Raw genomic sequence first — 15,055 nt, 5'->3', positions numbered from 1 at the left:
TCTTATCACTAGTAAGTAATCCAAATCCATTTGCAGTTTCCCTGTGTAGTACTTCCAGGACCAGGAGCACTGGGGGCTGCAGGTACCTTGCTAGATTCAGCAAGCTTGGCTGTGTTGCTGGAAGGGGAAGGAGGCGGTGGCAAGTGTGGGGCTTGTGAGAGTGGCATCAGCTGGTGCCTGTCTAATCCCACACTCGTGCTGCTCCTGCAGAGCTGAGGGCTGCTGCTCTGCCCAAGGTATTGAGCCCTGAAACACCCTGAAGCACAAGTGCATGGACAGGCAAGTAGCTGCATGGCACCAGTTCTGTGAGGCTGCACGTGCCTACCCCTCACTCCCAAGTGTTGCACGTATTTGCGTTATCCAAGATCATCAGCTTTTCTGTATCTAAAGGAAACTTGACTGTCAAATGACCCAAAATGGAGGTATATAAACCAGAAAACCTTTTCCATTTTTACTCAAAGTAGCTCATTTACACAGAGGTAAAAATCCAGGGCGATACTGTACATCCAGAACAAGTGGTATTGGGCCATGAATATTTTTGTGTCTCACACCTAAGAAACTGTAAAAATAGTTCTCTCATCTCTCTCTTCATCTTCTCACACTTGGACCCCAAAAAGAACCTCAAGTTTAGGACACAAATACAACACAGAAGGATTCTTCTCAAACAGTTTAATAGCAAATAAACAAAGGAAGGTACCACACTTGGCATATACAAAATGACTTGTTGTCGGTGTGTCTGTGCAATTAAAACAGCTTTAAGTTGCCCTTTGGGACAAAAAGAAAAAAAAACACACACACAAAAGGAAGAAAATTCCTTTAACACATACTCGCTTGTTCCAAACTTGTAACAAATCTTTTCATTTTTAAATCCACTACACAAACTCTGTGATCAGATCAGAAAAGCAACACGCGCTCCTCTGCTTTTTAAACCATTAAAGTAAAATCTGTAATTCTCTACAGAGTACAACACAATTTCACACAAAAAGACATTTTGTTTTGCAAATCAAAACAAGAAAAAAAGGAACAGCTCAAACAAGGTAAAGAAAAGCATTTCTACGACTGAACCACGACTTCGAGTTGATTAAATCCCGTTAACTGCAGAACAGACTCTACATTTGGTCATAGTGGCAATTTGTTTTCTCATCACATTGTGAATCACTTTACATTGTTTTCTAGTAGAAAAGGCAAAAAACTGTACAAAACCCCTAGTGTTAAATACAATGTTTGTACCAATAAAAAAGCCCACAGGTTTGTCTCCAAAATGTAAATTTTCTTTTTAAATTATTCACAAAAAGCAGCCAAAAATCAGAAAGGCAGCTGCTGCTCCACTGTCTCAAATCCATTAAAACCACCACAGAACAATTAAAACAACCAAAGGAAGAAAAGGAAAGAAGAAAGGAAAGAAACACCCAACATTTGGCATTTTGGTTTTCTTCAGATATTTTTCCACAGGCTTCCCCCAAGGTTCCTTAGGGAACCAGATGCACACGTACAGAAACGTGCTGGCAGTCCCTCCGTACACTGCAGGCTATCAGTGCCCCCAGCACACAGCCCTGTGCATTCAGACTGTGGGACTAACAGCAGCCAGCCCCCAACCCTACTTCCCACAGAAACGAGTCCCCGCCCTTCTGCATTCAGCCTCACGATTCACTCCCAGGTACATGTACATATTCAATTTGTTCTCTTTTGGAACCAGATTAAGCACTGTCTACACAAGTCTGGTCAATACCCAGTGAGAATACAGTATCCTCGACCAACTCAGGAGTAGGGTAGAAAACAATCTTTGAATCTTTACATTATCCCAAACACTGGACAAAATTAAGATTTCTATCCAATCAAACTCTACTTGTTTTCTCAGCAAAAAGACCTCTCCTGGAATTCCATTTCACATTATTTCAACTGTTAATATACCTACACTAGCTTGCTGCTGCTTCTGACTGAAACTTCATCACAGCACACACTCTTCAGGTGCCTTCATCTAGAAGCTACCTCCCAGTTTCTACCTGTGCAGATGGTACATAGGGCAGGGGAAGCCTGCTACCCAGAGAGCAGTGACCTGTTCTAGTCATCCTGCAGGCCAGAAAAACTGCTCAGCTCATTACCCAATTAAAAACGAAACAAAAACTAAAAAATCTCCGCAGAGATTCCCCAGCTAAGCCCTTGAAAAGAGAGCTGGGGATGGTACCCTGTTCAGGTAACAGCTTCAGAGGCTGTTGTATTGTGCTTGTCATTTGGGAAAAGAGCCAGCAGTTGCAGGACCAGTGTTACAAATGCTTTCTCTGGGATATTTAAAACACTTTATTTCATGAGCTAACCTAGATCCTTCCAGAATCCTGCCACCAAACTCTGATGGTGTTAGACTGGGGCTGGACTTCACAGAAATGTGCCCTGAGTTGTACAAAATGCTCAGTATTCGAAATGAGCCCTAGCTTCAGATAGCTTTGGAAACAGAAATACTGTGAGTTCCCCCACCTTCCTGCTCCCAGCTATCCCCTTCCACCAAAACTTCCACTAGGGAACAGTGTGACCGAGCACCCTCAGAGCTTCTGACAGCACTGGAGATGGAGCAAGGCCCAGGTGCTCTGTCAGGCAGACAGTCTAAGTGCACAGGTAGATGCCCTCAGGTGGCTTCTGATCAGATATTTGTCATACCGAAACCACCAATTTAAAGGATACCTTTGAAACCCATTAAATTGCTCAGTTTTTGCACAAACTATAGAAAACAGAGAGGTGAAGGTGATATATACGAGGGTGTGAAGAAAACAGCAGGAAACATGCACAACATTTCTGGGCACTATCTTAGTTTGAAAGATTAAAACAAAACCATCACATTTTGCTGAGGAGATTGTAGTTACAAAAAAACCAAGCATGCCAGAGCTTAACAAAATACAACATCAACTTTGATCAAATTTTCACTGCAGACTGATAATCACACGGAAGCAGGGGAAAAATAAAAATAATAATAATTAAAAAAAAAAAATCAGTAAATGCCAGGGCAAAAATGTAGCTACAATCGGAGAAAAATGTAGTTCAAGTGTTTTCTGTTGATGCCACTTCAAGTCACAAGTTTGAACTCATAAAAACACATGCTGTCTCCTCAAGCACAGAAACCAGATCAGCAAAATGTGACTAGGAAGTCTTCTGAAAGATTGAGTCACACCATATAATTGACTTTTTCTTCGAACTGTGTTTTTAAAACTAAGCACACAGAAAAAACTAAGCCTAGAAAGTGATTGGCTGTATGTTCACAGAAATACAAATACTCCACAAGGTATGCTAGCAAGGCTGCTCTGAAGACAAATTACAAAGAATCAGATTCACAAAATCAAGTGGTTATCTTACGAAGGTCTAGAAAAATAGAAATTCTTTTATATTCAAATGCAAGTTTAAATATTCCCCTTCAGCAGTCTTTCTAGCAAAACCAATTTGGCAGCACAAAAAAAAAAAAAAGAAAAAAAAAAAAAAAAGAAAAAAAAAAGAAAAGAAACAAACATAATAAAAATACACATCAGCATCAAAGGTCAACACAAGGTCAAAGGTGAGAGTTCAAGCATCAGAGAAGCTGAAGAGACAAGGATTTGGACGATGTACTTGAACGCCACATCGACATGCTTTAGGCACAACGATGAACAAACGGCAGGAATCTAGAAAAAAAAACAAACCAGAAAGAGGGAGACCCACTGAGTTACACAGAGCAGTACATCCAAACACGGAGAGAGAGAACAAGAATGGGCACTGTACAATGAGATCTCCTGGGGAAGGGAGTTGACAGGGAAGGGCAGCACATGCCAACGATGGACAAGTAAAAGTCAAGGTACATGAAGGACACCAAGTAAACATCAAACTGCCAGAGACCAAATGGAAGCAGAGGCCTGGATTTCCCTCTCAGCACCCAGTCTGTGGAGCATTCCACAGCCTAGCGACACACTGGTTAGCATGCGTTCACCTTGCCCCATGCCCAGTGTGTCTATTACCTCTGTCTAGAACAGAGTAAGCTCCCTCCCCAGGAGACCAATTCCAAAAAATATGACTCCAGGGCAAACATCTGCCCACAGAGACTGAGACCATGAGAGACAAGACAGAGGACACAAGGGGTTCACAGGTGGTTTGACGTTTGAGACTTTTCTTGCACTCTAACATGGGAAGTTCTCAGGCAGTAGTAGCCCAGCAAATCCATGCTCTTTCCTTTAGCTACAGTCTCTTCTCATTCCCTAGGAGCCCATGTAACTGGGGGTGGGTGATTTGGAAAAGAGGAAAAAAAAAAGATTATACAAGACAAAAAGCCCACACATCAGAGAAGAATTCCTTAAGACTTGACTGCAAGTTAAGACTTGTCCTAGCTGAGCACTTGTCATACCATTAGACCTGCACAGGGATTTTCCATTCCCAACCTTTTATGTAACAGCCCTCAGCTCCCTGGCTTCATGAGGAGGAGATTCTGGGCTCTGAGAAGCTCTACAGTCACTGTTGCAAGTTTGATGAGCAGAAAAAATGCATTTCCTGAAATTTTCTTGAAGAGTTTATAAAAAAAATTCTTGTATTAAGTGACATAAATACCTCTGTTCCCTCCCCTCAGCTTGTGAGCTGCAAGTGACAAGGAACATTTTGGGATGAGAGTGGGAGGCAGAAGAGAGAAGAGAGGTTTATTTTCTTATTCTGCCTCCCCACACCCTCAACTCCCCTTTAGCTCCTGTTTGTGGCCTTAATCTTCAGCATCTCTCAAAACTTCTGGTTACAGACTAGAACAAGGTGAGATTTGCATATTATCTAACATAATTTGAGAATAGCAAGTGTTGCATTCTCGTTCCAAAGCAACAAGAAACACATTGTCTACTAAATCAGCAGCACTCCTCTTATTAGAACTGCTGAGATTAATTTGCTTTTCATGCTTTCCAATAAAGGGAAATGAGTTTAGTACAGAGTTTAAACCAACTCCAGCAGAGTACAATGCAACTCTTGCCCTTATTTCTATAGTTCAAGAAATACTCTAGATAATTTGCAGATAGGTGCAAGAACTCACTCTTAAACCAGAAAAGCAAATTTATAATGAACCGAGGCATGAGAAACAACAAGAAGCATGAAATCAAGTGACATCTTAGTATGCACCACTGAAATCCTCTGTGTGATTTGTCTGGAGATTTTCTTGACATGGATTTTTCAAATATTTCACTCAGCTATGTTGAGGGCAAAGACTGAGTTTTGTCAAAGCCCCGTGGAAAGACTGGCCTACAAAAACAGAACCAAGAGATGCTGGATAAGGTCTTAATGACTTGGAGAAAGTTATTCCAGTTTGTCCTTCTTTTATTCTCACAATAGTGATAACTCTGCCTTCTGTGTTTTTTATTTTGTGGCACGTATACTAGGGATGTCAATCATCTTTAGGTTTAAATGTCTGCAACAAGAAGCTTTCAAAGCATTTTACCTGTTCATAGTTGCACCCTCCATTTGCAATTTGCTTTATCCAAGTTGTTTTTAAGTATTTCCAAATGAAATAGGAACAACTTCTTTCTGCTTTGCTGTTCTTCCCTAATCCACAGACATTACCAGTTCAGTTAGATTCAGCTTGCATGATAGAATTATCATAATATGTGACTTTCAGTATTCAGGTGAAAAGCTTTTTCCTGATAGAAGCATTTTCCAGTGAGATTTCTCTGGGCTGGAATTTTTAAATAATGCCAGATTTGTATTAAAAAAAAGAGTTGAACTACAAAGAGCTCTCCTATTTTGGACCATTGATTATCTAGGGGACTGAAGAAAAGATGATTTCATTTACTATAGTACTGACACTAAGTAGTATCAGACTAAGTTCATAATTCTTTCACCTTATTACAGCAGTAAAATCAAATATCTCCTGAGAAAAAGAATAAATCTATGAAGTAGACCATTTCCACCTTGTAAACGAGAAGTATTTTAAGTATTTCCTGGTGGCACACATAATAAGGAAATCTATTTCATCAGAAATTCTTTTAGCTTTTCTTGTAGAAAATCAGGTTCTTTGGTTTTAAGCATACAGCACATTTTGTCCATGTGGCTGCCTCAGCCAACCTTCTGCAGTTTATTTGAACTCCCCCAACTCTTATCTTACTATCCAGGAAAGAGCATTTGACACTGATTTGATTTGATTTGCACTTGAATGAGAGCATGATATGAACTAAAATTTAAAAGCCCCAAGGCCCCAGAATCCCAGACTTTCCTGCCAACAACTGAGGAAGAAAACTGGCTTAAGACTGAAAGGCAAGAGCAGCCTAAATCCCGACAATCAGCGGCAGCCACCAAACAGACACAGAAATGTTGACTTTATCTGATCAGTTTTGTTATCAGAAAAAAAATCTGCCCAAGTCACAAACTTGATACATTTATTAACTTTGGCAACATACACATTGATACACCAAGAAAGGGAAATCTGAAACAACACAAACAGGGCAACATCTTCAGCTGGTGAAAACTGATGCAGCTCTACTGAGTTCAGAGAGCTGAACTGCATTGATTCAAACCATCTGAGGATTGTATCTTTTAAAATTTAACCTGCATAGATTTCTTTTCTTTTTCTTTTTGGCAATACTTATAGTTACGCCAGTAAGGCACAAGAACTAGCCCAAGTTAGGTGTCTTAAGGTGATTATGTCTGGGAGGAGTCACTGATCAAACTAAGCCACAGTGTAAACTGGTGACTCCCCTGAAGTTAATAGGAGTCGCACCTATTTGCAACAATGCCAAGCTTGATCTGTAAGTTACAGTATTGAGGACACACTATAGGATGAAGAAGCTAAAATAACTAATTCTGGGCAACTGAAATGACTAGTAAACAGGCCAGAGCATCAGGTTAAAAGAAAAACAGGACAAAGGTCTTGGATAGTACAGTGGGGTAGGGTGCAAAGAAGGTAAGAGTGACTGTAGAGACCCCAGAGCACAGTGCTCTCCTCCACTGGTTCACAGCATTCATCCTCCTCGTTTAGCAGTTGTTGGGCTGCAAACAGGCCACTGAAAATCAGTAGTTTCAATCATGCACATCATTATGTGTGTAAAACAATCACATTCAGGATTCTACAAAACCCTGGCCTTTTTTTCCAGTGAAATAATTTAGATAATAAATATTCTCCACCCTGGAGCGGTATAAAACTTCTATAAAAATAGAAACAACATTCTTGGTTACAGCAGGTTCAACTTGGAGCAGTTGCTCCCAACTACCTTTTTTATGTTTTTTTTTCTTTTTTCCTTTTTTTTTGAAAAGTATATAATTTATATATATATAAAAAAATCCCATGATCACCCTGGAGGCCTTCACACTCCAACACTCTTTTCTCAGAAAACCAGGACACATCTTTCCTATGGTGCAGAATTCAAGTGTACATGGTTCACTTCAGTGTATGTTTACGTTTCTAGAGAGATTCAAATAATTAACATAGAAGGGTACCACATGCCAGCATAACTGGGAAATTTGGCAATCTGGCCTTTGAAACTTTGCCACCACAAAATCATTTAAATAATACTGACGGATTTACCCGTCTGCCATCAATATGGACAGACTGACATCGACTGTTTGATTTTCAATCTAAGAACTGGAAAAGGCTCCCCTTGGATGTTACATATCAGGCCTTGTAATTGTGAGGTTTGAGATCCCAGGGGGCCCAGTCCCTGGAAATGCCCAACATTCCCAACAGATCGCCGCACACAAGTGGGGATTCGGACCTGAGGTCTCAGGTTTGACGGGTTTAGTGCTCCTCCTGCTGGAGCTGAACACAAAGGCCTGACCCCATGTCTGACCCACACACATCATTTAGCTCCCAGACTGCAGTGTTAGCTGGAGCCCTAGGAAACAGCCTTACAACCCAGGAATACAAAGAAAACAAGGAAAAGGAGATATTATGAGGTAAATCGAACTTCTGTTAAAGACACAGAAGTTGTGAACTTCCTCTTGTGACAGAGGTGGATTTTGGTGGTTATAAAATAGAACTCTACACTGATTTCTTAAAACAGCTCAGGCCAGAGTGTCAAAAGTCCTTTGAGCCCCCTAAAACCAGTGAATATCAAAGACCCTTAGCAATGCACTCACAATTTCACTGGTGTGTAGGGAAAGTGTGTGTTCAGTTAAGGGGTGTGTTCGATTTTCCTTCAATATAAAAGGTAACAGCTTGTACCGAAAGGCAGAAAAAGACTGAATGACTCAATACTCTGGTTCCACAGCTCCTGGTTTAGCCTGTTTTGCACTGGTACACAACCCCTTAAAGGAAAACTGCAGTAGAGAGATACACCTAATTACTAGACCAAGTCACTCCATGAGTTTTCTTCATTAAAAAAAAATCAACAAAAAACCTCAACAAAACAGAAAGTTATCATTTCAATAAACAATCAGCACTTACATTATGCTTATGGAAAGGAATTCATAGCAATCTCTGCAAAAAACCGACATTATTCCACAGAAATGGGGAATGTGATCAACTGTTAAGAAAAATTGTCAAAAATTTCTGCAGGTTACCAGGGATCTAAAGTTTCTTGTTTCCAGACCCAGATGTATTCATCCAGACTAAGCTGCATCTACCTTTCCACAAAACCTAGATCAAGTACACAGGTTAAGTTTTCTTATAGATGGAGAAATTCACTGCATTTCATTAATATTCCACTGTAGATAGAGAGTGAAATTTTCTGGGCAGAGACATTATCTGATAGTTTTATAAAGTGCTGTGTACATTCACACTGCTATATAAATGCTGATTTATATAGAGCAAAGAAAAAAAAGAATCACTGCAGTTTTCCTTTGGCTTGTTAATGCGTTCACCCTTTGAGCCCATCTCCTGCTTAAGAGATGATTTAATAAATCCCCACTGGGGCATACAGTTAAGGAAATTTCAAAGAGCGGATGGGACACGACAAAGGCTACATGGAGTCGGTTCTTCCTCCCCCAGTTCTCTGCTCTCCTTGCCCATCTTTGTTTTCATCAGCTGTTCTGTGTTATTTCTGCTTTCCCTTCTCCTCTCTACCCCAAGGCAGTGTGGTGTCAGTTTCTGCTGCTCCCTTTAACCTTCTCTCTCCACCCCCAAGGAGCTGGCATTGGTCCTTCTCAACACACACTGGTTACAAACACAGCAAACTTCAAATAAGGGAGGGAAAAAAAAAACAAAACTAAACAAAAAAACCTCAGCGATATGGCACCTAAACTCCAAAGTAAAACACTGGAAACAAAAGCACAAACTTGTCCTCCATCCGAAGCAGGATTCTCAGCAGAGGCTGCAGCAGAGTCTTCAAGGGAAGATGTGCCAGATAGAAGGCATGGATCAGCTTCCAGGACTGTAAAAACACAGCCTTAGGGCTTCGAATCACTAAGTGCGCTCCTCTCCAACTTACCAGAAGATCCTTCTCACTCCAGTCCCGGAGGGGAGGCTGCTCAGTATGGCTTGCTGTCGTTCTTGGAGCGCTTGAGCTGTACTTTCAGCCGCTTCATGCCGATCTGGAAGCCGTTCATTGACTGAATGGCAGCCTGCGCCGAGACAGGATTGTCGTAACTTACAAAACCTGAGGGGAGAAAACACACAATTACCCCGTGCCAGAGCTGCCTGCAGTGGCTGCTCACAGCTGGAAATGCAGGCACTCACAGGGTCAGAGGGGCTTGCATGAAGTGCCATTTGCAGAAGCTCACAACTGTTTTAGACTCCTCATAACTTCTAAAGGCTCTCAAACAAAGCATCACTTTCTGATGTATGGAACTTTGGCCAGAATGCAGGCACTCACAGCTCACGAAATTAACACTTTTCAAGTACTGCTATTTATAAGAACTCAAACTGGGGAGAAAACCAAACCTGGCAAATGTTCACCCAGATGCAAAAGCTCATTAAGGATACAAGCCTGAAATCACCGTCATGACTTTATGGGAGCGGATTTGTTTGGAGTGAAATAGCTGCCAAGGAAGGGTAGCACTGGTACCACTGTTGTGTTTAGGTTGCTCTCAGATGGGAGGTTGCATATTATTCCTGGGAAAGATTATCCTGAAAATAAACTTCTCCAGTGTTTTGAAGGAGCCTATTTTAAATAGCTCCACTCAATGCCTGGAGTGAGAATAACTCCCACTCCAGTCAATGGCTATGTGTCCATAACATGTAGGTGTTACAGCTGAATGATCAGCACATTTCTGTGCTCTCACAAAGCATCAGATTGTCTACATCTTCTGGCTCAAATAGGAAAAAAATCTATCAAAACAGTCACAAGAGATTATGGCACTACAAAAACGCAATATGGCACCTACAATAGTTATTTATAAAGATATTAATAGAAATCATTCATAATTATAATGGACTAAGTAATATATAGAAATTATTATTGAGATTATTGAAAAGACAGGAAGAGGCAATAGGAAGAACTATCTCAGGATTACAGTCTGCAAACACAAATATTAATCACAGAACATTCTGAGTTAGAAGGGATCCACAAGGCTCAAGGAATCCAGCTTCTAAATGAATGGCCCATAAGGGGATTGAACCCACAACCTTGGCATTATTAGCACCTAACTAGTTGAGCTAATCTCAGGAAGAATTGTCCAGGGCCAGAACACTATAATAGAGCACAATAATATGAAATTGTGAAAAGCAAAAGTCACACTGAAAATCAGGAAGATACAGTTTATTGCTGGAAGTGCTTGGTTTATTTATTTTTTACGAATATGCAGAGATTCCCTACTTACTTAATAGCTGGACTAGACAATACACTGAAAAAGAGATTACCATAAAAGCCACCTTTTTACAGATAACGATTTATAGAATGACAAAATATCCCAAGTTGGAATGGATCCACAAAGACGACTGAAGTCCCTGCACAGGACACCCTGAGAATCACACTGTTCATCTGAGAGCACTTTCCAAACACTTCCTAAACTCTGTCAGGCTGGTGCTGCGACCACTTCCCTGGGGAGCCTGTTCCAGTGCCTGTGCACCCTCTGGGTGAAAAGCCTTTTCCTAATATCCAACCTAAACCTCTCCTGACTCAGCTTCAGGCCTTTATCTCGGGTCCTGTCATTGGTCAATGTCTGTCCCATTGCTTCCCCTAGTAAGGAAGCTGTAGATCCAACATACCAAAACACTTGCTTAGATTGGTCTGCTTGTCAATGAAAACCTTGGCAGAGACGACATTTCCAAATGGCATGAACATCTGCAGCAGATCCTGATCCCCAAACTCCTGGGGAAGATGGTAGATAAATAGATTGGCTCCCTCTGGACCTTCAAACAAGCAGAAAAATAAATTCAGAAAGAGCGTGGATACCACATACCCACTGCACTAAAAAAGGTGGAAGAGCCAGTCAAGAAAACTTTTCTAGGTAAAAGAATTGAAACTGTGATTTACAGTACTGCAGAGCACTTGATTCCAGAATAAACGAGCATGACCCTTTGCTGGAATTGATCATTCAAATAATTCTAGCTCTTTTGGACCACTTTTGTTTGTACTTAATACATTGTGCCAAACTGGTTCAGATATTTGCTGTAATGACAGCTTAACAGTAAGTCTGAGTGCGAGATGTTGACTAAACAAAAAATGGCAAAACTTGTGGTCCCAAAGCAACTAAGTAAATTTCCAAACAAAATACAAATAATCACAATGCTTGTAATCTGACAGATTCTCTTCTAAACATGCTACATTCTGCAGAAAACTCACTCCTACATTATACATTACTTTACACTATATATTAAATTTAACCTGGATCTGAAGAGTGAAAAGACTGGCATAAGTAGCTGTTGGAAGAGGTGAAGGACCCAAAAAACATCATTAACAAAACCACATCTGATTCTCTGACAGTGGGATGCACCAGGCTGTAGACTCATGTTCCCCTTCCTTCTGAGAACATGCAGCAGTATGATTAAGGAAACACTCAATAGCAGACAAACCCCATGAGAAACATCTTGCATAAAAACTACTCTGGGCAGCACTTAGTAGAAAGCCCACAGACCTTTTTTATCTTCAGTAACTCCTGGACTCTAAAAAAGGACACCAAATAAAAAATCTGCAGGTAAGGTAGGTGCAAGGGCTAAGCTTGCCCTTTTGAAAACCCCTCTCAAGTAATTTCTACAACATTCTGCCTACCTTCTTTTTGACTTCCTGCTGCACCAATACTCTGCTGTTGTAAGAGACTCTGGTTATAGAGTGTGGGCAGTGCAGCAGCAGCATATTGCTGGATTCCAGAATAAGCCTGTGTGAGGGCTTCCATTGTGCTACCTGTCCCATTTGAGAGACCACCACTGCCAAGTCCTCCATTTAAGGCTGCCATTCCTGTATAAGAAAGAGGAAATAAAAGATGACTGAGTGCTTCCACCGAGACTGATCAATAACCTTTCAAATGCTCTGCACGATTACAAAAAGCAGGGAGCAGAAAACATCACCCCAGAGACTTATCACAGGCTGAGGAATGATAATCAGCTATTCCCCCAAGGCACCACTACACATAACTTACCTGCTAAAGAGCTAACGTTGAGGCCTGCTGTAGCACCTGCCAGCGTCTGCAATGCTCCAAGAGAAGCCATTGGATTAACGGAGGAGCTGCTACTGGAACTAGGTGAGGAACCTGCTATTAAAATAAAACAATTAAACTTCAACTAATATTTTTTAGTCCTGATAATTCAACTTCTTCTTTAAGTAATTATTCCAGTAGAAAAAACTTGTAAGGAACAGATTCAGGCAACACAGGATACTTTATGTAAAAAAAAAAAAAAAAAAAACCCACACAATTTGATTTATCATACTGCTTATACACTCTAAGCCCTTCTTACATTTTTTAAAAATTTCTACTTCATCATAACATCTACTCTTCATACTAATAATACTGTCAGTAAGTGTAAGACATGTAAGATTGAGACGTTATACAAATGTTGGCTGAACTCTGTATCTCAGCATAAGGTAACCAGCAGTGATGCCCTGTTTCCTGCTGCCTAAAGTAAGAGTCACTTGCTATGTATAAACATATACCCTTGAAACATCACTCAAGGTGAAAAAGACCTGCAACACAGATACCAGGGACATCAAAGAAGGCTGAACATTCGCTTTTCCCATCCTGCCAGAGCAGGAACACCACATGCCCAGATTATTTTGACATGTTAAATAATTTTCTATTAAAAATCCTGCTGCCGCAGCTGGGACTAGGACTGAGAAATGTCTTGAAATGTACATCCAAAAAGAAATAGTCTGTCCTCTATTCCAGCAACATCTTCAACTACATTGACTCAGTAAGAGAAGTCTACTAATAAAGTACCTAGGACAGTAACAGCTTACATGGCCACCAAATTCTACACCAGGTAGAGTTAGTTCTACAGAAGTCAACATCAAAAATCATGAGAAAAATAAGCTGGCATGTCAAAAGAAAAAGAAGTTTACCTTGAAGTCATCTGCAAAGATTTATGGACATGATAAAATAAGAAATGCACAGTATTTTTATGATTATATAGCAGTGGTTTTTCTAATAGGTTTGTGCACTACTGCAGAAGAAAAGCTATGTGTATTGCTATGAACCAAGAAGTTTATATTTACTCCACAGGATGCACTACAAAATATTTATGGCTGCTAAAAATCAAAAGATGCTGAAGACTGATGCTGTAAAGGCATCTTGTAGTCTGCTTGCAAAAGGAATTTATTGGTTTGACCAAGGAGGTAAAAGAAGAACTGAATTTGAGGCCTTTTCAGTTTTCCTCATGTTTTTGTGATTCTCAATGATGCTGCATACATCCATTAAAACTTTTAAAACAATTGTTAGCATCTTTCAAGCAGTTTCACATGCACCACATATTTACCACTTCATGTCTGTAGCACAAAGTCTCTGCTAGGGTTGGATATTGGAACTATTGAAATGGAATACAGCCTAACAACTCCCTAACAAAAGTAGTTGTACCTAACCAAAGCTGCATGAGAACCAGAGAGTTGCACTTCACACCACTTTTTGTAATAATGGAATGATAAACCTCCTCTAGTAGGTGTAAAGACAAACTCTACTAATAAATCAAAAATGGAAAGACAATGTCCCAAACTATTTTAAGATGCTTTTAAGATGCTTTTAAACATCTTAAACTATTTTAAGATGTCTCCAGAAAGGAGACACTTTGTCTTACTATCAGTAACATAAAAAATGTTGGGAAACACAGAGAACAAGTTTCAATATAACCCTCAAGCTGGTAGAAAAATTAGCACAGCTGGCTAAATAAAAGAGTTCAGAAATCATAGTTACCTTGATTTTAGAATATCACTTGTTTCTGCAACATTTCATTGCTGATCTTTATATTTCAAAAAGACTATATTTGACAGATGAGAACACCATTTAAAAACCCTTCCAAACCTATCCCAAATAAAATAGCAGCAGCTAAGGAAAAAAAAACCACTAGAGAACAAAGTGAGAGAGAAAATGGATACCTTCTCTACTTTACAAGGCTATACTTTTTAATAAATTAAGTTAAACCACTTTAAAAACTGATCACACAGTTATTTTAATTTAGCTGCCTTTATCAGAAATATCTTTAGGCAAAACAAGAAATCCTTTAGTACTGAAAATGCCAAGAAAACCAAACACTTGTCTGTATTTTCTTTATCCTACATATGTAGGAATTGAAGATAGCATCCCATTTCTGACGATGACAAAAGACAGACAAGTAACAGTAGTGCAGAAATACAGGGCAATTACAAAGGAATACTTCCTGTGTATAGCCTATATACCAACACAGCCATCTGTCAATCTAAGATTTTTTCAGCCAAAGGCCTTTGCCTTTTCAGCAAAAGGCCAATGTCTTTGTAATAAAATTACAATTTTCATCCATTACTTTCAGTGCAATGTGAAAACCAAATTGTTGGACTTTACTATGTTCTAAGGCACAACTTCTGCAATTTAATCATGCACTGTGCTAAGAAAAATCTGGTTTTTATTTTTAAATTATTAGGTGACAACTTGACCTGATAGCCTGCATTTCTGTTCTTGAAATATCTAATGACTGTTATTACCCTATTCATCTTCATACTCCTATAGTATCTCAGGATAGGAGTTCCTTTCAGAATTGAAAATGGATGGATGTCCCTTTCAGAAGCTAGCAGTTTCAGTTTAT

The 15,055-nt window shown here is 39.9% G+C and overlaps 1 protein-coding gene across 18 annotated transcripts in view; it reads right to left on the bottom strand.

Moving 5' to 3' along the window:
* Window positions 1-654: 654 nt before the first annotated feature.
* CELF1 (CUGBP Elav-like family member 1) overlaps window positions 655-15,055 on the bottom strand; it is a 61,751-nt gene continuing 47,350 nt past the window's right edge. For 12 of the 18 annotated variants that reach the window (XM_063398407.1, XM_063398408.1, XM_063398409.1 and 9 more), the window contains 5 exons: window positions 12,430-12,543; window positions 12,063-12,248; window positions 11,060-11,203; window positions 9,342-9,509; window positions 655-3,644 (listed from right to left, as the gene is read on the bottom strand). In XM_063398407.1, coding sequence (XP_063254477.1) covers window positions 9,382-9,509; window positions 11,060-11,203; window positions 12,063-12,248; window positions 12,430-12,543 — 572 coding nt within the window. In that variant the 3' untranslated portion in view covers window positions 655-3,644; window positions 9,342-9,381. The remainder of the gene's footprint in view (window positions 3,645-9,341; window positions 9,510-11,059; window positions 11,204-12,062; window positions 12,249-12,429; window positions 12,544-15,055) is intronic. The other 6 variants (XM_063398410.1, XM_063398411.1, XM_063398401.1 and 3 more) reach the window with 1 other exon arrangement.

Source organism: Prinia subflava, chromosome 5 (genome assembly GCF_021018805.1).
Source record: "Prinia subflava isolate CZ2003 ecotype Zambia chromosome 5, Cam_Psub_1.2, whole genome shotgun sequence".
Classification (NCBI taxonomy): Eukaryota; Metazoa; Chordata; class Aves; order Passeriformes; family Cisticolidae; genus Prinia; species Prinia subflava.
The sequence above is the reverse complement of the archived record's forward strand: the minus strand, read 5'-3'. Positions and strand labels throughout refer to the sequence as shown.